The 24,626-nt window shown below is 33.6% G+C and overlaps 6 protein-coding genes across 7 annotated transcripts; 5 read left to right on the forward strand and 1 right to left on the reverse strand.

The window, feature by feature from the left end:
- Positions 1-313: 313 nt before the first annotated feature.
- LOC105209618 (protein pinocchio) lies at positions 314-15,728 on the forward strand. 2 transcript variants are annotated; one of them, XM_011180121.3, is made up of 5 exons: positions 314-539; positions 2,928-3,132; positions 14,511-14,577; positions 14,881-15,130; positions 15,270-15,728. In XM_011180121.3, the coding sequence occupies exons 2-5, from the start codon at positions 2,928-2,930 to the stop codon at positions 15,471-15,473; spliced, it is 726 nt and encodes a 241-aa protein (XP_011178423.1). In that variant the 5' UTR covers positions 314-539; the 3' UTR covers positions 15,474-15,728. The 2 variants fall into 2 exon arrangements, with proteins under 2 accessions (XP_011178423.1, XP_028894563.1); XM_029038730.2 differs by lacking the exons at positions 314-539; positions 2,928-3,132 and adding an exon at positions 10,861-11,266.
- A 693-nt stretch (positions 15,729-16,421) lies between these two features.
- Positions 16,422-17,577, forward strand: LOC105209620 (uncharacterized). The gene is made up of 3 exons (XM_011180122.3): positions 16,422-16,796; positions 16,874-17,280; positions 17,343-17,577. The coding sequence occupies exons 1-3, from the start codon at positions 16,422-16,424 to the stop codon at positions 17,512-17,514; spliced, it is 954 nt and encodes a 317-aa protein (XP_011178424.3). The 3' UTR covers positions 17,515-17,577.
- An 832-nt stretch (positions 17,578-18,409) lies between these two features.
- LOC105209621 (RUS family member 1) lies at positions 18,410-21,435 on the forward strand. The gene is made up of 7 exons (XM_011180123.3): positions 18,410-18,905; positions 18,969-19,151; positions 19,243-19,542; positions 19,631-19,781; positions 19,838-19,994; positions 20,057-20,390; positions 20,478-21,435. The coding sequence occupies exons 1-7, from the start codon at positions 18,839-18,841 to the stop codon at positions 20,537-20,539; spliced, it is 1,254 nt and encodes a 417-aa protein (XP_011178425.1). The 5' UTR covers positions 18,410-18,838; the 3' UTR covers positions 20,540-21,435.
- On the forward strand, positions 21,226-22,273 carry LOC105209622 (RWD domain-containing protein 4). The gene is made up of 3 exons (XM_011180124.3): positions 21,226-21,435; positions 21,494-21,603; positions 21,656-22,273. The coding sequence occupies exons 1-3, from the start codon at positions 21,328-21,330 to the stop codon at positions 22,095-22,097; spliced, it is 660 nt and encodes a 219-aa protein (XP_011178426.1). The 5' UTR covers positions 21,226-21,327; the 3' UTR covers positions 22,098-22,273.
- Positions 22,274-22,370: 97 nt separating this feature from the next.
- LOC105209624 (exosome complex component RRP40) lies at positions 22,371-23,336 on the forward strand. Its single transcript, XM_011180127.3, has one exon. It carries the CDS (start codon positions 22,518-22,520, stop codon positions 23,205-23,207), a length of 690 nt encoding a protein of 229 aa, XP_011178429.1. The 5' UTR covers positions 22,371-22,517; the 3' UTR covers positions 23,208-23,336.
- LOC105209623 (rRNA-processing protein UTP23 homolog) lies at positions 23,265-24,435 on the reverse strand. The gene is made up of 4 exons (XM_011180126.3): positions 24,291-24,435; positions 24,074-24,209; positions 23,813-24,013; positions 23,265-23,748 (listed from the first exon to the last, which is right to left on the reverse strand). Exons 2-4 carry the CDS (start codon positions 24,191-24,193, stop codon positions 23,323-23,325), a joined length of 747 nt encoding a protein of 248 aa, XP_011178428.1. The 5' UTR covers positions 24,194-24,209; positions 24,291-24,435; the 3' UTR covers positions 23,265-23,322.
- Positions 24,436-24,626: the final 191 nt, after the last annotated feature.

The raw sequence follows: 24,626 nt of genomic DNA on the forward strand, positions 1-24,626 counted from the left end.
AAGTCAAAATAAAATTTAATTGCATGAATAACTTTCTGAAACATCATTTAAATATCTAGTTCTTGACAAGATTATTTTTTATTTCAATTACATTTTTTTTTTAGTTTGTTCTCTCTGTAAAGTTGTCTTGAAATAAGAAAAGATCATTAAAATCGCGTGATAACTACAAAGTACCACATACTGCAGTTGTTAAGTTTGACTTTTCGATTAACCGATTTTTGCAGTAATCGATAGCAGTACTATTATATGTGTCAATGAAACCCTGTTCGCAAAATTGTTTTTGGTTGAGAAGTTGTTAATTTTGTTTTGTGTTATTTTCTGCAAGAAAAGTTAAAGCTGCGTGTCACTTTCCTCAGTTTTGATAACATTTATGCAATTTATTATTCTTAATGGCATAAAGATGTAACTCCGAGGACAATATAACTTTGCGTATTGCGGTGACTCAGTGCATATGTTTTTATTATTCACCAAATCATCAAAAACGGTCACCAACAACACGACAGTAATACCAATTGAAGTAAAAAAGGATTTATTCTACCGTAAGTACTTTGATTAAGCTAAATGGTTAAAATCGTTTAAGTCAAGGTCGTATCGATTTAGATATGTTATGTCGGGGATGGTGCAATCCACATATATACTGTGTACATACGCACATACATTCATGTGTAATTGGTAGTTATACATTTATCAAAACCATATGAACTGTATTCCAAATCTTAGTTTTATGCGCAGATGCTTTCACTCAGTAGCACACTTACTACATATTAATAACAATAAATGTGGAAAAAACATTACAAAACTATGCATATGTTGTTTTCCTTTTAACAATACTCAGTGCAATGTGAAAAATATTAAAGGACACTTAAAAGAGGAAAATTGCAAACGATTTTGTATATGTGGCGGGCATTTAAGCGGGAAAGGCACTTAAGCACTTGATATGAAAATCTAGAGAAAAAACAACGATGACGCAAAATATTGCCACTGAAGCGGGGATCACTGTACATATATGTACATATATACTACTATTATTTAGTATTATTTTAATTTAAAAATTCTTATCAATAATTGATTTTACAGTCTCATTATATATGTGCATATGTTAAATATATAACTATCGTTTTTATATAATACTAGCAGACCGCTCCGGCTTCGCACGGTTTTATACAAACATTTTAAAAGTTATAAGTTTTTGCACACTTATACACAATCTTCCATACATATTTCCCGTTTCTTGTGGATTATATTTTATTTGCAATGAGCTAAAATTTGATTACGACCTCTAGTCTTTGGTGTCCGTTGTTATTCTTTCTTATTATGAAGGCGTGAAACGTTCAGAGCTCGACGCCCTAGTGCGACCTTGTACTTGGGAGGTTTTGAAATTTCGTTCAGCAAGCAGCTGCGAGTGCTCGTTACTCGACTATCTGGAAGCTATTGTTATGCGAATGAGAAGACAATTTTCAGTTTCAGATTAAAATTCTCCATCACGGAGTCTTTTTGATACCCTCACCTGAGAACTATTTCCAGAAAGTTGAGATTCTGGCAATAAATATAGTCTCTCTAGTCAGGTTCCATTACCCAACCAAGAGGAAATTCGAATAGCAATTACTCGCTTGAAGAACAACAAAGCAGAGGGGGCGGATAGATTACCGGCCGAGCTATTCAAATACGGCGGCAAAGAACTGATAACTGCGAGTGCTCGTTACTCGACTATCTGGCATGCTATTGTTATGCGAATGAGAAGACAATTTTCAGTTTAAGATTAAGATTCTCTCACAATCTGTGCCAATTACCGTGGGATAAGCCTCTTAAATATCGCCTATAAGGTTCTATCAAGCGTATACACACCACCTTTTTGTCGATATGAAGGCTGCTTTCGACAGCACGAAAAGGCGTTGCCTTTATGCCGCGATGTCTGAATTTGGTATCCCCGCAAAACCAATACGGCTGTGTAAGTTGACGTTGAGCAACACCAAAAGCTCCGTCATGACTGGGAAGGACCTCTCCGAGCCGTTCGATACCGAACGAGGTTTCAGACAAGGTGACTCACCATCGTGTGACTTCTTTAACTTGATGGTAGAAAAATAATACAAGCTGCAGATCTAAATAGAGAAGGTACAATCTTCTATAAGAGTGTACAGCTCCTGGCGTATGCCGATGATATTGATATCATCGGAAGCAACAACCGCGCCCTTAGTTCTGCTTTTTCCCGCCTGGATAAGGAAGCGAAGCGAATGGGTCAAACAAACAGTCAGCGCATTCGCGTCTTGGCTCCCACGTCACTGTTGACAGTCATAACTTCGAAGTCGTAGATAATTTCGTATACCTGGGAACCTGCATCAACAACACGATCAATGTCAGCCTCGAAATCCAGAATCACTCTTGCCAAAAGGTGCTACTTTGACGACACTAGGAGTTTTCGAGAGGAAAATTTTGTGCAAGATTTATGGTCCTCAGAACATAGGCAACGGCGAATACCGCAGACATGGAACGATGAACTGTACGAGCTATACAACGACATTGACATAGTTCAGCGAATAAAAAGACAGCGGCTACGGTTATGTTGTCCGAATGGACGAAAACACTCCATTCTATTCGATGCAGTACCCGCCAGAGGAAGCCGAGGAGGGTGAAGGTCTCCACTCCGTTGGAGGGACCAAGTGGAGAGCGACCTGGTTACACTTGGGATCTCCAACTGGCGTCGAACTGCGAAGGAGAGAGAGAAGTGACGCACTATCACGGCTATAACCGGCTAAATGGTTGCAACGCCAATCACATACATTTTACTCAGAGTGTATGTAGCTTTCCAATGGTGAAAGAATTTTTGAAATCGGCACAGTAGTTTTTGAGTTTATTCAATACAAACATACATACAAATCTTTCCTATTTATAATAATAGTATAGATATTATTAATCTTTAAATTATTTAGATGAAAAATCGGCCCACAGGAAACGGTAATGGAGTTTCAGAGTGGGAAGCCAATGTTACTTTCGATGCTGATGATCCAGATTTCTGTAGCGCATCATCTGGCGTTGAAAATGCTCTTAGCACAAGGACAGACACTCTAATAGCCCATCCACTTATCGTAGAATATACAGACAACTCCAGCAAGTTAAATTCACTGAATATGAAAGGTAAGTAACGTAAGAAACATAATCCTATTAAATTTATATCCGTCAAAAATACAAAATAAAATTATGTGAATTTCAATCCCAAACACAATACACGGTTAATGTTTGATAATATATGTATAATTATATAACGTTAAATAAATAATTAACATTAAAAGACATACTTAATTCCTATTTATGCCAATAGTGCAAGTCATTTAATCTTTGTTTTGCTTCTACTTCAAATGTAACTATTATACATTTTTTAAAAAACTAAATCAAATATATGCGATGTTTATTCCATTTTTAATTTCGTCAGATTTTTACTTATAGACAACATCAATTTTTAAACAAGAACTCTGACTATTAACTAAATCAAATGAAACTTTGACTTTTCAATTTCCCTTCACACAGTTTAGAACGCAGTTACTTATTCAGCAGAACAACTCTTCTTACGAGCTCCAATCTCAAGGAACGGTGTAGTATTCGATTGTGTCGTAATTGTAATTAAATTTGGGAATTAGATGTTTGTTTAACAGTGGTCATATGATTCCCACTCAACTTGAATTGATTACTCTAATGACTAGTAACTATATAAATGGGAGCGATTAACGTCTTTTTATCGCATCAGTCAATGGCTGCCTTATTTCCCATATATCAAAATATCCATAAATCTTATCTATTCCAGACACCAAATTGTTGCTAGATTCCAACAATATACTCCCTCTGTCGGATGTACATGCATATGTTTGTATAACTAAATATCCGTCCTGTTATTTCAATATACACATATTTGTTTTGCTAATCATGCGTGTGTTGGCGATCGTTGAATTGTTGACATATTCCATTATTATTGCATTTAAACCGTGGTTTTAATTTGTGTGCTCACGCGATTATTATGTCGATTTGCACGAGCGGAAAAAATCTGAGGTGGTCATGTGATGATCATTGTATAAAAGTGTGACATATAGATGTATGTATGTATATATGTATATGAATTCCCATTGGAATATACATATTATGGGAACGTAACTATGTAACTGATTTTCAGGAAATATGTATTATGTAACTGACGTATTACACTATCAGTTAACTACTTCATAATTTAGTTTTATTTCTATAATCTCATATGAATATTTAACTGCTAAAGTAATTTTCAAAGATATTGTTTAAAATATCGAGCCTTTGGATATTACCAAAAGACCTTCTCATTTCATGAAGACATTTTAGTTTTACTCAAGTTATCGCTGGCGCCGACGAGCGAATAAAAAACTAATGCGAAATCAATCTGTGATAACGTATTTACTGTAAGTATATAATCAATTACCACTTGTATAGAACTAATTCAGTATTTTACGAATTCCCCGCCGCAAATACAAAAGATATGTAGTTGTCTACTCGTATTTATATAAGTACTTCTGACACAGTGTCCCACTCAGAAATTTCAAATGTGCATAAAATGTACGGAAGGCGATCGAAAATATGACAAAATCTGAAAACAAAATCCGCTCATATTCTTGAGTACAGTATAGCTCAAAAACTCGGGTTAGATTTAGATTATAATTTATAGAAAAGAAAAAATAAACAACAATTGGTATACGGTGGTTTTATTTTTTGTTCCTATAGCAAAAAAATAAGAAAAACACCATGTTACAAATCAACAGAAACCAACGAAAAGCTTTCGAATAAGATGGCTTTTAATTTGGTGAACCAGTTCAATGACAATACACGTACAATACCTACATCATATGTTCATATGTGCATACGCATATCTAAACGTAAAAATCACGAGAAGAAGATCACAAGCACAATTTATTTTTAACTTTTATATATGTATGCAATGATATACACATGGTTTTAAATATAATTTGTTCGCTAAAAATATATACCATAAACATCTATTTTCAAACTCTTTGGCGTCTTATGATACAATTTATGTATGCCATATGTACATATGTGAATATAAATGAAAATATAAAAAATTATTTTAATTTGAAAGGATCATCCATTGCTATTTCATGCTTTAAGCAATACAACAACAAATCATTCAATGGTGGTAAATCTTTTTAAACTCTCGCAACATGTTGCACAGAATTTAATAGTTTTCATAGTTATATTCATATTTCCATTGTAATTCTCCTATACGTGTATCCAATTCGATTGGACTGAAAAGCGTATTGTTAATGTCCAAAATACTAGAATAAAGAAAATTTATGGTTTTAATGGTACGATCTCTGGAGTGAGGTGAATTAACACCAAAGAGTTATAGTGAATATATGTATGTACATATGTACGTGCAATAAATAAGTTAAAGTGTTATTTCTAAAGTTAAATAAGCACATGCGTATAGAAAGGCTTATGTATTCATGTCCATACGTATTTAAACCCATCAAGTATTGAAATCTGATTACTCAAATATAAATATTATGTTATTAGAGTTTTTATTAATAACCGACACGGGCAAATCATCCAATGTCGAGGAGTATAATATTGCAAGGAAATTTTCGATTCTAGAATCGGCTCGAACAGTGTTGCTAGAATGTATAATGAATACAAGTGTGATCGTTAACCTACCGTCAATAAATTATTCCCGTATAACATTACCTAATCCCTATCAATATGCCATTAATGTGTGAACATACATATGTATGTGGGTATGTGTAAGCAGGATATATATAAACTCGTACAGTGTTGGAAAAATATGCCACCACGGAAAATAAATAAAATAATTTATCAAATCTAATATTAATATTTAGTCTAACAATATCAAAAACATTCTTAATCTTAATCCATAAAATCTCGAATTGAGATTTGGTGTCTGAACCGCACAATCTTTTAAATCGATTATAAACCCCGAACCTCTTGTTTAAGTAATTTACACAATTGTTGGAAGAAAAGCACAAAGTAGTATGAATTAACTTTACGATCGTGCCTTACCTCCGTTTCTTGATCCGAAAATTCATTCGAACAAGTGAAGTGCAAGTTTATTCGATAAATGTTGTTCCGAAAAAGTTATGAAATTATATAGGCTATTTTTTTGCACACACTGTTAATATAAATATGGAAAAATTTTGTTACATACTTTGCGACAACTTTGTACAAATAATTAAAATTCCGCTTGAAATTGTGCATGCGTGGAAAATCACCCGATTCCCCAAGAATCGAACTAAGAAAAAGAAAAAAAAAAATCACAGTCGAGGTTGGCAGCAATCGCAGCTTCTTAACCCTCTAATGCATGAATTTTTGTTTCGACTGTGATTTTTATATTAGACTATATTCAGGTCTGTGAAGACGAATCTGATGTTAGTTTTTCGATTTGTCAATTTGTGTACCTTTTACAGGTAAAATAAGGTAATCCGCCTCAAGGCGGACCTATGCATTAAAATGTTCATATAAATTTATGTTTTCATTTCTTCTTTATTGTGATATTTGAAAAAACAATCTTTTGCCGTTGAATTGCATAAATTAATTTTACATTTAATGCAAAATGCCTGAGTTTCTGATTTGCATCCACGAAATTTGCACATTTTTTTGCCTGAGCGGTCCAAAAACTTACACCAGTGTCCTATTTGATCGTATCTTATATTTTCTGATAGGTGATACGTCTTTTTAGCTTTTGGTGGAGGTGTTAAAGACGATGGACGACCACGTTTTACAGGTTTTGTCGAACCAATCAAACAAAGTGTTTCTGCCACTTCTGATCTGAAGTCAGGAAGTTTACACTTTAGGACGTCCTTATTTAGTCGGTTATAAAGACAATATGCATTCACCATACTCACGTCCAGCATGTGGTAAAATAATTTATTTGTCCATTTTCTGGTTTTCATTTTTATGTGGTATCGACCAATCAATCCGTCAACCAAATCCACACCACCCATATGCTGGTTGTATTCTTTCACAATAGCTGGACAATCCACCTCAACATTTTGTTTCAATTTTCGATCCCAACGATTTGCCTTTAAGGAATATGAACTTTCATTATGTACAATTGCATCTGTTCCTACGTAGGTGGATAACAGACGAACTGCTCTTGTGTCGTACCACAAAACGCTGCTTATGTCTACTCCAAAAACACTTCCCACGTATTCTTCATTATACCCACGTGCTACTTTTTTTGATTGCAGCTCTGCGTCTGTGGAAAGTTTTATATTTGGTACTCGATTTCCTCGCACTGTACCTAAACTGTGAATTCCGCGACTTCTCATATATAATAGCAATCCCAATGAGGTATAAAAGTTGTCAAAGTAAATAATATGATTGGCATTGTTTGGTATGACTTGTGACAACCTAACTACAACATTGGATGCAGCACCAAGATCTGGACAATTTGGCAAAATTTTGTTATCGCCGGCGCCACAATAAACTTCAAAGGAATACGAATATCCAAAGGAATCGCAAATCACGAATAGTTTCGCTCCCCATTTGTGAGGTTTTGCTGGCATATATTGCCTCACTGGGTTTCCACTCATTTTCGTGGCACACATTTGCTCATCAACGCAAAGTCTCTGCCGCATTGGAACTGAAGAAAAACGTTGGTTGAAATGTTTTACTAGCGGCCTTATTTTATACAAGAGGTCATAACCAGGTTGACCTTTCTCTATACGAGACGCATCATTATTGAAATGCAAGTGGTTTCTAATTTCTTCAAATCGATTGCATGTCATGGATAAACGTATCGGATCTAATCCGTATTGTCCCCAATATGAGCGACTGTTAGGAAAGCGATAAACAGACGTAAACAACAATATTCCCAAAAACTTACGCAGCTCTTGGTGATCGATACAAAACTTTGAAGATATATCTTTTTGCTTGGCATACAAGTTCATCTGTAAGGCTATTGCCTGCAAAATTTTTATTAAAAATTTAATAAACTGTTATATATTAGAAATTACCTTCAGAAAGTCTTCGGTCACAAAATATGCAAAGCAGTCGTAAGGTGTTTTTAAACATTTTAAAAAATCCGGCATGTCCTGGCCTTGAAAAGCCAAATCTGCAACACTCAGCTGAAGTTTTTTCTTCTTCCAAAGAATCGATCTTATCGCACTCATATCGTTTCTCAAATCACTTGCAGCTGGTAGGACTCCGATTTTTTCTTGCGATTCTAATGCTTTGTGCACAGAACGTGTCACTGTCGACGGTAAGAATACACTAGAAGTAACGTCACAAACAGGCAATGGAGGAATCGGTGGCAGCTCAATTATTTCAGCATTTTCTTCAAAGTCTGTCACATTCAAACTGCATTCGATTGCGTTTCGCATCATTTCTGAGGAGTTTAGCATTGCATCAATGATCGTATCATTTTCCGGTAGTGAGTAGGTTGGATCCATATCAGAATCGTCACTATCAAAATCGCATTCATTGTCGGAAGTATCAGTTACCAATTGCGACTCTTCGAAATATTGTCGAATTTCTTCATCCGTCATATGGGTCTTAGAATAACGCGACATATCTGATTATTATTCAATAATAAAATAAGAAAAATTTTCAATTGTATCACAAATATTTCATTTTACTTGAAAAAGGTAGGCAGCGCAATGCATGAGTCCGCCTCAAGGCGGAGTTCAATATTTTCGAATTTACTCACCTGCTATTAGTTTTTTTATTATAAATCGAACACTATCATAAAGAGCACAAAATTCCACACCCGTAAGTATTTTTTTCAACTTGAAACGACACAAGAATTTATATTTCTTGTTGTTCAGAAAATTGTGTTGATTGCAAAAATAATTAAATTGGCGGGAAAGTGCTAATCTGTCACTTCAAATTGACAGTACGTCAAAACTAGAAGTAGTATTGCCAATCTGAAAAAACCATTACGTAAGTTGAACTTTAAGCGTTCTTTTGAAAAAAAATCCGAATTTTAATATTAAAAGAAATATTTTATATCTGATTTTGAAAACACCCCGTCTGTAGGCAGGCATATGCACTAGAGGGTTAATAAATAAGTATTGATAGTGTTAAGTTACCCATCAACTGTATAAATACATATGTATGTACATTGGTTTATTATTATTAATAGTGCATGCATAGCTTATTATTATTAAGAAAACACAGTTATTTATAATGCACCCAATCATACTTAAAACATAAATATGTTTATAAAAAGTTCTTCTAATAAAGAAAAAGGCTGCAGGGTTTGACATTATCGACAATTGAATTATCTTACTCGGTATATTTTCCACCGATCTAAATTAATTGTTTCACTCATCCAATTATTACCTCACCATTAACTATTTTTGTTTCAATTAATTAAATATTGGGCTCCAAATTCTGAAATATGATTTTGTTTACAAGCAGGGGATTTACATGCACATACATTGATACATACAGGTTTAGTCGAATGTTATTAGTCGAGTTTAGAGCGAACCTGTGTATAAAAGTATTATAGGTGTACATTTGTCATGTTACTAATCGTCGTATTTTTATGTTTTCAGCTTAAGTTCAAATATAAATATAAATATAGAAATGTGTACATATGTATATGTACCCACACCTGATGTCAACTAATCGTGCAGTATCGAAACAATACATAGTATGATAACGAAACGGATGTTGTGTTAAGCTGAAGTACACACACAGTCTTTTTTTGATATATACATAAACGATATGTGTCAAAGTTAGATAGGATTCATCGTTTCGCTCACAGCTGATTCATTCATTCACAAGAAAAGCATACATGCATACATACATATGTACATATGCGCATTTGTAGATAATTCATAAGTATTATAAGGCATTGATAAATCTAAAATTGTAAAAGGTGACTGGTATTTTATTTACATATTGACATGCATACCTATGTACACATGTATGTATGTATGTTAATGTGTAGTAGATGATGAGACGTGTGGCGCGGTATGATTTGGTCAGCGTGTGGCGTGGTTTATTAGTGTCTGCTCTCGTGTCACTCTCTCTCTTTATATGTATGACTTTTGCTCTAAACTCTTATCAATGTACAATGCATTCCTAACATGTTGACTTTGTTTGTTCTTTCAGTTATTATCGTTTGTCTCTGTGCCTCATTTTCATAATAACATTTCAAATATACTTGTTTTTGAACATCGTAGATGAAATGCACTGCTTACTAATACGAAAATCCCTTGAAATAATCTCCATACTTAAAACAAAAACAATTCGTGAAATTGTCTTTGGTGTCATCATGCCAGGCACGCGTGCCCACATCACCACATCAAATCAAAATTAACATTCCGCGAATATACGCATATATAAATTGTCAGAGATTTTATATTTCCATGGTATTGAAGTTATCACACATCGTTTCGTGTTTTGATCGGTTTTCGTCTTTCTCTCCGTTTGTCTACGTACATATTTATTTATTCACAATGCTTATAAAATAACCGATCACTCATACTACACGTCTGCCGCCTGCATTTCCTTACATCAGCTTACCAGCTCCCCACTGCTAAAGTCTCTAATGCATTTACGATATTCATACATATGTACATCTTGATTTATGTATATGTATTTGTATATTTACGTCTGACGCTCACACACATGCTTAAACGTAAATATTTGCGAATTTGGAAACTTGATTTGTGTGCAGTCGTACATGCATACATGTGAATTGTGTGCATATATATACATATATATATGCTTTACGCCACAACAATTTGCTAAATACATGTTTACGGGTACATGAGTGTGTATGTATGTCGGCGCCCACAGCGTAACCAGCTGTAGACCATGACTACGTTGTCAGGCGAAATTTCATAAAAGTCAGCCGCACGCAACATATGATTTCAGTCTTTTGAGTTGGGTCGTGTTTGTAGCGCTTGCCAACTGGCGTGGAATACTCGTAAAAAGGCAGCAATCAGCTAACGAATAGAACCAAAATCAATTGAGTGGAGAAACAGAGACTTTAAATAAGTTTGAGTGGACGGAAAAAGTTATAAAATTGTTCATCCAAAATAACCAAAGTGTTTAATGTTTTATACTCCTATAATAGAAATATGAAAAATTTAACAAAGTACAGTTCTTTATAAAAATCCAATTTGATAATTGTGTTGATAATAAAAGCATATTGTAATAAGCGGAAAGTTCGTGTCAACAAAGTGAACAAGTCAGCAGTTAGTAAATCAACAATACTCCAAAGGAAGTGAAGCAATTAGAATCCATTTTAAAATCAAAACTCATAACTGTAAGTACTATTTCGTACATAGTGCATAGAACAATTACGGGGTTACATAAAAGCGTAAATAGTTAAAGTGTAAAATGTTGGCAATTTGAAATAATTGCTGGAAACAAACGAATAGAATTTTTTAAAGTCACACATTTTTAACCCCTCTCAATCTCCGCCAAGTTCTATGAACGAGTATACCCGTAAATACATACATACATACATATATGTATAAGTATATCTGACTTATTAGTGTAGTAGTGTTATTCAATTTTAAATGGAAACGACTGAGTACACATACAATACGTAAGAGTACAATCTGTACATAGTTGCGTTGTTATGTATTGTAGTTATGTGTGACTAAACGGGCAATAGTTTCAGTTCACCTTAACTATGTACATACTGTGTATACATATACGTAAAATAATAAACGCAACAGGTCCCCACTTTTACCTTTCAACTAGCCCATCTACATATGTATATAAAATTGCACAAATAAGAAAGTTCCTACACTCCTAGTTCCATGTTTTGACGCCATATGCATTCATTCCGAATCGAAGGCAAAGCAGTGATTCCAGTGCGTTTTGGACGGATCAAACAATGTGACCAATGCTTCAGTACAGTTTCAATTGTTTTTATCGGATTTGTCAGAGTTCATATTTTTCAATTGCCAAAATCATACCTTCCTACCCAACATACATACAAGTGGAGCTCTGTTTACTCTGCATAAAGTAGCATCGAGATCGCCCCATAAAAGTCAGAAATATCTCTTGTTGTCTTAGGTAACCACATGGTACATTGCTGTGTATATATACATTTGTTATTTCGCGTTGATGACGAGGATAATTTTTAAGAATACAGTTGCCGTTGACGTCAAGTGAATATGCAAATATTAAATAAAGAGAAGCAACAGTGTAGAAAGAGCAACTGCAAACTTCCAGCTAAGGAAACCTTCCCACTCCCTCCCTCTCCACAATCTAAAATATAATAAAAACAAAAACTGTGCAAACAATGAAACAGTGAAGCGATCGTGTAGTTTCCACGTTGTATTTTTAGCTGAAATTATAAACACAAATACGCTCCGAGCGGGAGAGCGGGATAGCAGTACCAACAAAATTGATGTCAACGCTTTCTGGTTTCGCTTACATATTTGATGATGAATAAGGGGGTTTCGGTTTTTTATACACGATAAAGTATATTCCGTTATTAAAAATTGTTTGTATTTAAAAGTACACAATAATCATTTACTTATTAATTAAACCGTCGCTTCTGTTCTTTGGCAGTTTTATCAGTTTGCCAACAAAAAACCTTTCAGAAAAAATAGTAACAGAACAATTTTTGAAAACTATTTCTGGATAAATCTGGTTAAATCTTTACTCTTCCGGTGTATTGAGTAACATAACTTGTTATGTTCTAACGGACGACAATTTAGCCATACATAGTTTATTAAATAAATTAAAACACCCTCAATAATTGTACATATGTATGAGCAATCTAAAATGAACATAACACTTACATATGTACATACATATATCCAAATTATAATGAGCACTACAGCTTTGCATAAAATCAGGGTTCCCCTTGGAGTACCACAGTAAGCTTAAATTTTCAAACGGTTTTTGTTGTAGAGTACTAGCGTTTTTTGTTTTATATACAAGAAACGGCAGCCGAGTGACGCTCACTATTGGAAAAAAACTTTCATATCTCTTTACATATGTACTTATGTATATACCGAAATATATATTGATACATAATTTGACAACAACAACGTTTGAAGTGAAAACCCAACCTAGTTTTGCAAAAACGTTAACTGCATTTTACCAGTTTTTGTTTATTTACTCGGCCATTGCGAATCAGTAATTAACGAGTCTGCTGCTGGAGTATCCGACTGTTAATTGTTGCAAATACGTGCATACATTGTACATTGTTGCTGCAATGTTTGTCTAACCTAAGGCGATTGAATGTCTGCACCTTGCTTTTGCCTCATTCCCAGGCTATTTTACACACTTACATATACGTAGTAGATATAAATACATACATGTATGAATATGTATAGGCAACTACATTGCTTCTTTCAGATATTGACGATTAAGATCATTTCCTTTCTTTTTATTCGTCACAATTCAAAGAATGTACATATATGTATATGTATATTTCTTTGTTTTAGCATAAGCCTTCAGGGTCAAACCATTTATTGCATACATATAGGCGAAATACATTTGTAAAATTTCTACGTATTGTACATGCGAGTGCATACATACATAAATATGTATGTATGCTTAATTTGAAAATTGAAAGGTCATCCATTTTAGAGTTCAGTGAATTTTGTACGTTACATATATACATACCTACATACGTTACGTGTTGTCGAACATTCATATTTAAGTATGTACATATGTACATATGTGTGTATTTATGAAATATCGTGTTCATTATTATTAGCGGTCGTTGGGAGCGTTCGCTAAAACTGTTGATACCAATATTTCAGTTGTCATTTGCAAGCCTGTTATGTGATATTTATTACACGGACAGCAGTGCTGTTGAATTTTCCTGAAAAACCAGCACATATCAATTGTTTATATATGTATGTACATAGTATGTATGTATGTACATGCACAAATCATTTCAATGAAATTCGTACAGTTATTCCCGTCATTGATTTAAGAAGTGTATTTGTCCTCTGAATTATTATTTCAAATAATTACTTTGCTCTCTCTCGAGAGTTTTTTTCTTATGAAGTCGAATGTCTGTATGAATGAGTGTATGTACATATGTACATATATGGAAATATACGTACAATCCTTTTCTGGGATAAACCATGCAAACTGTAAGCATATGTATGAATGTGTATGCGAATGTAATGACTAACCGATTAATTAATTAATGATCACATCAATTATACTAGTCATATACATATATTTGTTTCCAAGTAAAACAACAGATATTTTATATACATACATACCACTGTCATAATTCTTAAATACATATGTAAATATTTACGTGCACCATAACTAGTGATTTTGTATTGTAAGCTAGTCATATGTACATACATATGTATGTATATAGTATAGTATGTATATCTTCTTCTTCTTCTTGACTGGCGTAGACACCGCTTACGCGGTTATAGCCGAGTCCAAAACAGCGCGCCTCGTATCCCTCCTAATGTATATAGAACTAATATTAATAGAATAAATATATATTTTATATAAAGGTTCCAGAAAAGTATCAATCAAACTAATCTATATATTTTTACATTTACTTGCAGCTCCTACTACAATGTCTTTAGCAAGTGTTCAAGGACCTCAATTCACCGATATCTGCAGCCCATTGGGGTAAGCTTGGGGAACTGAATTCTAAATGTAAATTAAAAAGAAACGACACAGTTCATATGTAACATACATACATATGTATTTGGCATTAGAATGCACAAGATCTGGGAAAGAATGTCATTCAAGTAATTGAACAATACGAGCAGCTTCTCTGGAGTCAAATATAAGCCTAATTTTGTTTATTTTTATTGTTGTTTACAACTACCACTTAAAAAATCACTGTCGGAAATGTAGTTTTTTGTCGTTGATTTACAAGAGTCCTGTGCTAATGACTTACATATGTGTTTCTATATAAATTGCTTACAGACGCAGCAGTATAAGCATGTCTTCATCATTATCCGATTTGGTGGGTAGTCCGTTGGAAATTTCGGTAGATAATGTTCTTACTATTGAGGAACTGCGTCAGCACATGGGCTCGTGTTTTACATGTGGCGTATCTTGGACCGATGATCATGTTTCCCTCGACTGCAGTGAATGTGGAGGCTACAGCTTAGAGCGTCCGTGCCCTCTATGTGACGGCCAATGCGGTGTGCTGTGGAAGCGTGATTTCACAATGGTACGTACATAAATGAAGTGTATCAATTTTAAAATTAAGGAGAATCATCAGTTGTGGGGATAAAATGCCCATTTATAAATAAGCGATCCAACATTGTTTAATAACTACATATATCTTAATCTGTTTATTTGTTTTACAGTCGCATGCCTATAGCAAAGCTCGATGGCATGGTGTGTGTCCCAGCTATCAGGAGGCAATGGCACATTTTAATCCCCTCGAATCTGCTGCTACCGTCACATCCTCCGCTGCATCATCGACTTGTGCTAACGCCGCTACACATATGCGCTTGGCACAGGAGCTGTGTCTGCGTTTGGAAGAACTTTCAGCAAGTGCTCATACGTGATTGTAAGTCGTGATGATGAGTCGAGCAGCGGCCTAAAAGTTCCTTATTTTCATCGCTGAAGCATTTTCATCTGAACGGAAGAAATTAGTTATGATTAATTTCTCACTGTTTACTGATCAACTGGAGATTGATTTAGTTTTCGACTTTCCTTATAAAACTCTCATATTTGGAGTAATATTTCACTTTGACATAAAGAAAATTTTGCAATTTAGCTGCAAAGCCTGCCTCATGTCAGACTTCAGAATTTATATTAAACTCATTACATTGTATTTAAGTTTCTCATTTTGTAATTGTAAACGATATTTCCGTTAAGGCATTCATTCATTCATTTACATACATATGTACATACATATTTATAAAAGAGAGTAAATTGTGAAGTACGCGTAGTTCATAATATTTTGTAGACCTAAATTAGTATAATTAAGTGCGACGAAGCGGTTGTTGGATTTCAAATAAATGTAGTTAAGGAGAGTTAAAAATTGAAAAGCTGTAAGAATACGTAAAGATGTGTTAATTAGTACTTGGTTTAGTTTTCGCAGAATTTGTTGAATCATGTTCAAAGGTTTTTACCAATTTATAAAAAGCACCAGGTTTAAATTATTTTTATTCCTGAAGAAATTTCCTTTTTGATGTTAATTCAGTTGAATAGTAAATAATTAGACCAAAATTGAATTGAAGTCAAAAATTGATTTCCTACATGAACAAAGGCTCGGCCTTATACACTTACATACAATTCGAATGCTCAATTGATAAGCGCTGTGCCGAACTTATTTATATGAATAAAATATATCTGCTGTCTATAAATTTAAGTCGAGGAAAATGTATAATGCAAACATGTTTTTAGATTTTCTGTGAAAATCTGTCTATCTTTATGTTTCCATTTAATATATTGAATATAAGTATATTGTTTGTAGTAGACATTATTCCGCTAAATTAAGATATTAATATATGTATATGTATGTATGTTTTATTAGTATATATTTAATAAATATTTTTAAAATTATCTTAAACAAAAGCCTAGCCTTTATTTCCCATAGTATTTTTCAGTTTGCTCACTGCCTCGCGCGGATGTGGTTTGTTATACATATGTACATTTATGTAAATGTACTCTTCATAAAAAGATTTATTATGTCATGTCGCAAGTTTTCAATTTCAGTTTCTAGTTGTTTTGAAATCATTAGTATGTGTTTTTTATTTAAGTTGATTATTATTTACTTAATTGTTTTAGACTCGCATTGCTATACCGCGGCTTACAATTATTTCTGCGGCAACGATGATTGGTGTGAGAAGGGAAAGCATATAATGTGTGACACATCTGGAATAGTAAGTCTAAGTATACTTAATACACGCATACATATGTTACTGTACTATGCGAGGAAATTTCTTTTTGAAATACACAGGAAAATAGCGGAACATTTAAACGGCATATGCCGTCGACTTTTAAAATTAGATGGATGTTTTTGGAGTCTCACAATCAGTTTCGTAATGAAGTAGCTGGTAAACTGAAAGCAACGCGTATGCGAAATCTCATTTGGGATAATGAGCTAGCATTCTTGGCTCGCACATACACTGGCTTATGCCCAAGCAAACCGAGCAAATGTCATAAAACGGCACGTTTTGAGAAAGTAGGCCTTAACACAGCAACACAAGATGGATCAAATCGTATATCATTAGAATCTCTTATGTCGACTTCATTCAAAAAATGGAGGGAGGAGAATTCTGAATCTTACAAAATTCTCACTCACGATCAGGCATCGCGCGTGGGGTGTGCCATAGGTTATTGTGCAGACTGCACAGGAGGAAAAGAGTAAGTGCATCATATATACTATCATAAAAATATAATACACATGTACATACGTGTCCTTGTAGCCACTGTTATTTCATATCTTGCTATTATGATATGGATTATAAAGAGGGCGTAGAAATACAGGATAAAGGAGATAAACCAGCCTCGAAATGCAACTTTTGGGACTCGGTTCAGGACGAAAAATATAAAAACCTCTGCCGTAACACAGGAAAAATTTTTCAAGGCAAAACATGAGTTTTATCTTGTTTAGTTTGTTTTTACGGTTTCCTTAGATCATACATTATTTTATTGTGTGTACTCGAGTTTTTGATTTGATGGACTATAAAAGAAGAGGGTGGTCAGTATGATGCCGATCTATGCCTGCGACAGACAGTGTTTTAAACCACTGGATGTTGCGCAGATATTTATTGTTATTCTTGAGAACAGAATTCTTATTCCAACATTGTGTTTCGTCGATACCCGATCGGGTAAATTTCGTGGAACCCAATAAGATTGCTTTAAATGAATGAAGAGACTGTTTCCAGGGATATTAATTCTAGATTCAGTTGAGCGTCGTTGTCTCTGTGGTGAATAGACAATATAGTTCCACATAACTTGGCCAATCCGATGAGAAATTACACCGATATTTGCGATGATTTGTCTCTTGTAACTGAGAAGCAAAAGCTTTGATTTTATTTTCGCAGGAGCCAACTTTCTCAGTTTATTAGTATTCTATTAATATTAATATTTTCGCTTTCTGAACAGAAGAAGATGGGTTTCTAAGGAAGTATGAGTCTGATTCGATTATCTAGTCCAAGTCAGCTAATGTTTCTGTAGGTCTTTAGTAAGGAAATCGGAACTTTCTAAAGCCCTATTTTTAATATATAATATATGCTGTATTTACCTCATAAATACACATATTTTTTCCAATTAAATTCAAGGGTGTTCCGAAATAGTTTTGAAACAAAAATGTACTTTTATATAAATTATATTACAAAGATTATTCACTATTTTTTAATTCGTATCCCGATCATTTCCTTCTACAACACTGTTTAATGAATTCGCCTTATTTTTACAAATAAAAACTAAACGGCAACACTATTTAGATGTTTTTCTGAGAAACTCCAAACGGAAATGCAGAGAATGTCTAGACAAAGTTAGGGGAGAAAATAACAAAATAATTACGGCTAAATTGATTATTTTTGTGGTTTTCTTTGTAATAAATCGGCATTTCGTTTCATTCAAATTTGTTTATAACAACTAGTCAATTAAGGGTTATACAAACATCTTAGATATTAAGAAATACCTATTTATTTTATGCTAAGTATAGTGAATGAAATTATGTTGTAACTTGTATATCTACATACGTTTGGACATCAACAACATTCGATTTAGTCATAATAAACATAGACCTATCTAGACCAATATTATGGTTTGCGTAAAAATCATACAATTAATGTAAAATTCAACAGTACCAAAACTTGCAAAAATAAATACTTACTAACAAAGTGCAGAAACCCCTTGTGTTGTGAACTGAACAAGTGAAATAAATTAACATTGTTGTCCCTAATTGAAGAAAATGAAGGTGCACTTTCGTGAACAATATGGTACTAAAGGAGAGGAGGTCCTATATATAACACCAGCAGGTAACTTAATTCATATTCATTTACATTACCAATTCTTGTTTTATTATTCATATTTGTTTACAGATCAAAATAGCATTGTTCGCGTTCCTTTACGCGGCGAAAAATTGCTAATACAAGAGAAATTTTTTCTATTTCGAATACTGCAGAAAATATTCCTACCGAAAGGCTATCCCGATAGCGTCAGCGAAGATTACGCATCATATCAAGTATGGGACACCATACAAGCATTTTGCAGCACCATATGTGGTTAGTAAATTTGCTTGACATTCACAGTTGTATTGCCTATCTAATTGGAGGGTATCTGTATTTAATTTCGGCTAACAATTACCATGTACAGGTACACTATGTACACACGCTATTCTTAAAGGAATAGGTGTGGGAAATGATAACATAACTGCTTATTCAGCTACAGTCACTTGGATTCTAAAAGACGGGAGTGGGCACTTAGGTCGTATCTTATTTTCATGGTGGAAGGGGTCACAGCTGGATATTGATTCAAAAAAGTGGCGCCTAAGAGCGGATTTTCTGAACGATTTAGCCATGGGTATTGAGATATATGTGCTTCCAAAATATCAATTTATTAGTACGCAGTTATTGTGCGTCACAACTGTACTAAAAGCTATTGTGGGTGTTGCAGGTTGGTTTTTGTTTCATACATTTTTAATTCTTTTATAATTAAGAAAAATATGTTTAAGAAATATTATTTATTTTTGATCTGCTTTTAGGCGGTGCAACTCGTGCGGCGCTTACACAACATCACGCGATTCGAGGAAACTTAGCTGATGTCGCCTCGAAAGACAGTTCCCAAGAGACATTCGTAAACTTGATAGCTTCATTCGTAGGTCTTTATTTATTAACGATTATTAAAAGTCAAAGGTAAACTTAATGAACTATGCTCTTCATTATTAATAATCTAATATTTAACATTTCAGTATTTTGTACACTGTCTTTATATTTATAATCATCACTCATCTTTATGCAAACTTAAAAGCAGTTAAAGCAGTCTGTTTACGTACGTTTAATGAGTCACGTTATTTAATTGCTTTGGAGGAGTATTTCCGATCTGGGCGAATGTTAACACCTCAACAGGTAATGATAATCTCATATATACATATAAATATTTATAAATAGAAATATTTATTCCTTTACAGGTTAATAAGATGGAGCGCGTAACTATTGGGCAAACAGTTTCTGTGTCTCTAAATATTTGTATAGGTTTATCAATCAGAGCTCTAATTGATGAACATAAAACAACACACGCAATTGAAAACATAATTTCATCTTTTGATCCACACGAACGTTTTATTATTGCAGAAAGTCATAAAAATATAGGAGTATATTTGCATTTCGATGCACGGCCCCAAGATGTACTAAAAGCGTATTTCTTTGCTGTATCGTATTTGCAAGATCGAAATCAAATCAAAGACAAATATTGGGAGATTCAGTCAAAATGGCAAGAGTTCGTAACGTTGGCACAAAAAGAGGGTAAGCGATAAAGCATACATACACACTATATACATTAATGCATTTAATTAAACATCTAATACAAATAATCAATCGATTACTCTTCAGGTTGGATTACTACTCAGTATTTACTGATGGTTGATGAATATCGATTGGACTGGAAGGCATAAAAGAAGGCGTAGTACATTAGGAATTAAAAGTGAATAAATTGAAAAAAATGCAAAATTTTAAGTTTTGTAGATCAATTTATTGCTTGATCTCAAGTTGAATCTATCTCGAATCTTGTTTCAAAATATAATATTATCAAACTGAATTGCACTTTATTTTATAAAAGCCGTGTTGTGCTGATATATTTGATATTAGAATTTAAGAATGTGATAATCCACATATCTCGTAAACACTAAAACAAGCACTATAAATAATAAAAAAATAAAATATTTGTACTAATATTTTAACACAGCAGCGAAAATGATTTTAATAGATTGCTACACATAGCCCTTTCCATTGTAGGATGTAGAGAATCAACCTTTAATACGATATGCATATATCACTTTAAAAAATTATCGTTTGCAACGTTAAATTGCGTTATCTATCAAAGTTTAAAGGGATTACATTGGAACAAATTCAGACTATGGATCTTAGTATTTATTGATAGATCTTAGTACGGCGTCCTTTAAATAATATTAAACATTTTGTTCTTTAGCATTTAACTGAAAGTAATTTATCCGCGCATGCAACGATAATCTGATTTTTTTTTGCAAAGAGACAGAAGTATTTTTCGCCTTATATTTCTTCAAAATCATAGTGCTATAAAACTGTGGCAACCTCTTATGACTTTACATCTGTTCTTTCGTTATTTGGTTATCTTCATGTTTTAACATTTTTAGAAATTGTTTGGAACACTTTAAATGTTTATAAAGGAAACAATTTAAAAAGTAAAATTTAGGTTAAGATTATTATGGCGGAACTTGAAGAACAACTAGCGGATGAGCGAGAAGCGTTACTATCAATTTATGAGGGTGATACAAACTTTAAGCAAATTGACGCGAACACTTTTCAATACAAGGCAATTTTTCTAATTTCTAATTGAACGAATATTGTAATATTTCTGATGTCGATTTTAGTATGGCGAAGATGACCATTATAAATCGTTTTTGGTAGAAATTCAGTGGACAGATACCTACCCAAATGAAATTCCGAAAATAAATATGGATACTTTCTACAACCGCAATTTGTAAGTAAATTGGTGAATATAATTGTGTTAATAATAAGAAAATATCATGCAGAATTCTTGATGTCAAAACAAAAATAAAAGGAGTAATAGAGGAAGAGGCAGAACAGTGGTTAGGATGTGGAATGACCTATACACTATTTGAATGTCTCAAGGATCGACAAGATGAACTTACTAGCGGTCAACCTGAACATGCGCCAACACCATCAATTGATTTAGATACTTTTGGAGTAAATGCAATAAAAATCTCAGATAGTGGAGACACCAACAAAAAGAAGGAAACAAAAAAAGAACAATTAACGAAGGCTCAAAAACGTCGTCAATGGGAACGCACAGATCACAAGGGCGACAAACCACGGGGCTGGGATTGGGTAGATCTTGTTAAACACCTTTCACAAACTGGGAATAAAGATAATGGCAACGATGTGAGCACCGCAAACATTTCTAACCCAAGTATAAATGCGGAGGGTGTTCTGTTACAACCGCTAAACATTTAGCATTGTGCAAATGTTGGAAGTTATAAATTTTACATACTAAATACTAAATGCAAAAAATATTTGAATATTTTGAAGCTGATATTTTAAAACCCTCTCTAGCCTAAATCCAATATTGCAATTTTACCACACAGGAACTTCTGAAAATAAATCTTAAAATCGTAAGAAGTCATATACAACATTTTGACGTACACTATTTCATACGCAAATATTAGCAAACATTTTTTAATCAAATAATTTTAAACGAATTCTATAGAATTATAAATAAATTAGGGATAAAAGAAGCATTTTTTATTCCTAATGTTAATGATTTTTTTTTGAAATTAATTGGAAATGGCAACACTATTGTTATTATCCATTCTGTTGGTGCTTGCCTCACGTGTTTAATTTTACTAAATTTCATTAAAAATTGGTATAATCAAAATGACAGAGATTGTTTTGCCGGGTGATCGGATTTTAACTGCTGAGGAATTAGCTAAAAGTAAAAAAGTAATTTTAGGACCAGGGTTACGACGAGAGAATGACCAAGTAATTGCTTGTAAAGCGGGAAGACTTCATCACAGGGAACCAAACACCTACTGGGTAGATAATTATCAACAACGCTATGTGCCTGTAAAAGGCGAAGCTGTGATAGGTGTAGTTACAGCTAAGGCGGGAGATATATTTCGAGTAGATATAGGAGCACACGATCAAGCTTCATTGTCTTATTTGGCTTTTGAGTCTGCTACCAAAAAAAATCGTCCGGACGTTAATCCTGGAGATATACTTTATGGAAGACTTATTGTCGCAAGTCGAGATTTGGAGCCGGAATTAGTTTGTGTTAATTCTAGTGGAAAAAAAGGCAAACTCGGTGTTCTTACAGATGGATTTGTCATGAATTGTAGTTTAAACTTAGCACGCTTGATTTTACGAGAAAATTGCCCATTATTACGGGAACTTACTAAGGAGATGCCTTTTGAAATCGCTGTCGGACTAAACGGACGTATCTGGATAAAAGCGAAAAGTCAAAGAGAAACAATAGCACTTGGAAATGCAATATTAGCAGCAGAAAACGCCTCTTATGAAGAAATGTCCAAAATATGTGAGAACATAGGAAATATACTATTTTCCTAAACTATCAACAAAACTCCCTATTTCTTAAATTACAGTAGAATAATTAGAAAAATAACATAATTTTGAGTACAAATGTACGATATACGGTAGCAATTTATTAAATATTTTTATATCGCTATGTTGAGTTAATACGATTTGTTGTTTTTATACGCTTACGTTTTTTCTTCATTTGCACTTTACTTGATCCTCTCAATTTATTTTCTTTTGAAATTATTTTGTTTTGTGTTTTACCTTTTTGCTTCGTGCTCTTTTTACATGAAAGTGGGTTTGGATTTTTTGGTCCTCTTCGCTGTTTGATTCGATTATCCATTTTTTCATTTTGTAAAATCTGTATTTGCTTTAAATTTTCTACATGATTTTCGAGGCCACTGGTTAGGCTTTTCTGATATTTTTTGGAAACATATTTTTTGGATGCTTCGGAGGGCTCTTCTAAAACGGGTGTAGCTTTGTGCAAATACAACAGTATTCTACCGGGCACTTTTCTAAGGCTAGTTTGTAAACTACGGTCCTGTGAGGCCACGATGTAACGCCCACCTTTTGTCTGTATGTTAATATTTGTTAAATGTTATGCATTTATTCCAAACTAGTTTAATTAAAAAGCTTACCATTGACTTAATACATTGTGAAGCTGGTACAGGTGCACCTTCGTGGCCACATTTGTGCACATGAAATTGTTTCACAATCATAGTAGCTCCAGCCAGTGGACTTCCCAGAGATTCCGCTTCCAGTATTACACATTGAGTAGTTATTAATTTTATAGTTGACTGAAAATATTTTTTAATTTGTTCTTCGATTATAACTTTATTCTGAAAATGACAAAGCATATAATTATTGTAAATTCGTGTACCATTAAAAGGCGGCCTTACTTGTAGGGCTAACTGGCAAAAAGTGGCATCTATTAAAATCTGGTATGGCTCTCGGTATTCAAAATTTGTTGCAAAAAATGATAACGTTTTATGTGCCTTTTTGAAACGTGAAATCTTCATTATTGTAAAATTATTGCTGTAACAAATGAATTAAAAACAGGAAGGCAATTGCGTCAAAAGAAATGCTAAAAAACCAAATTAATATAATTTAATCTACCTCACTATTTTTAATTGTCAACTCAATGCCACATTTGTTTACAGCTGATATCAATTGTGAATTCATAAGACTAAGTTTATACAGATAAACTTTTGTTGCTCGTAAGAGAGATCACTCTCTTTAGGATACCAACTGAAATGCTTATAAAATATTATCAAATGTTTTGCTTCCTGTACGCCTCATTCAAAATGTTTGCATAAATCAAGATTATCCATGTTTCATTTTTAAATTTTGTGCAACATTGTGCCATTTTAACACAGTCGCATATGAGCTGTACATACATATATTAATTTGGCAACATCAAAGGAGAAATTGCCGGTGATGAGCAATAAAAGT

Source organism: Zeugodacus cucurbitae, chromosome 3 (genome assembly GCF_028554725.1).
Source record: "Zeugodacus cucurbitae isolate PBARC_wt_2022May chromosome 3, idZeuCucr1.2, whole genome shotgun sequence".
NCBI lineage: Eukaryota > Metazoa > Arthropoda > Insecta > Diptera > Tephritidae > Zeugodacus > Zeugodacus cucurbitae.

Coding starts and splice junctions, on each gene's coding strand:
- LOC105209618 (XM_011180121.3), top strand. CDS start 2,928: ATGAAAAATCGGCCCACAGGAAACGGTAATGGAGTTTCAGAGTGGGAA. Junction 3,133..14,510: donor AAATTCACTGAATATGAAAG/GTAAGTAACGTA, acceptor ATTTACTTGCAG/CTCCTACTACAATGTCTTTA. Junction 14,578..14,880: donor GATATCTGCAGCCCATTGGG/GTAAGCTTGGGG, acceptor AATTGCTTACAG/ACGCAGCAGTATAAGCATGT.
- LOC105209620 (XM_011180122.3), top strand. CDS start 16,422: ATGTATATGTATGTATGTTTTATTAGTATATATTTAATAAATATTTTT. Junction 16,797..16,873: donor TGTGTGACACATCTGGAATA/GTAAGTCTAAGT, acceptor TGAAATACACAG/GAAAATAGCGGAACATTTAA. Junction 17,281..17,342: donor GACTGCACAGGAGGAAAAGA/GTAAGTGCATCA, acceptor GTGTCCTTGTAG/CCACTGTTATTTCATATCTT.
- LOC105209621 (XM_011180123.3), top strand. CDS start 18,839: ATGAAGGTGCACTTTCGTGAACAATATGGTACTAAAGGAGAGGAGGTC. Junction 18,906..18,968: donor CCTATATATAACACCAGCAG/GTAACTTAATTC, acceptor ATTTGTTTACAG/ATCAAAATAGCATTGTTCGC. Junction 19,782..19,837: donor ACGATTATTAAAAGTCAAAG/GTAAACTTAATG, acceptor TTAACATTTCAG/TATTTTGTACACTGTCTTTA.
- LOC105209622 (XM_011180124.3), top strand. CDS start 21,328: ATGGCGGAACTTGAAGAACAACTAGCGGATGAGCGAGAAGCGTTACTA. Junction 21,436..21,493: donor CGAACACTTTTCAATACAAG/GCAATTTTTCTA, acceptor TGTCGATTTTAG/TATGGCGAAGATGACCATTA. Junction 21,604..21,655: donor ACTTTCTACAACCGCAATTT/GTAAGTAAATTG, acceptor AATATCATGCAG/AATTCTTGATGTCAAAACAA.
- LOC105209624 (XM_011180127.3), top strand. CDS start 22,518: ATGACAGAGATTGTTTTGCCGGGTGATCGGATTTTAACTGCTGAGGAA.
- LOC105209623 (XM_011180126.3), bottom strand. CDS start 24,193: ATGAAGATTTCACGTTTCAAAAAGGCACATAAAACGTTATCATTTTTT. Junction 24,014..24,073: donor TTTGCCAGTTAGCCCTACAA/GTAAGGCCGCCT, acceptor TGTCATTTTCAG/AATAAAGTTATAATCGAAGA. Junction 23,749..23,812: donor CACAATGTATTAAGTCAATG/GTAAGCTTTTTA, acceptor ATTAACATACAG/ACAAAAGGTGGGCGTTACAT.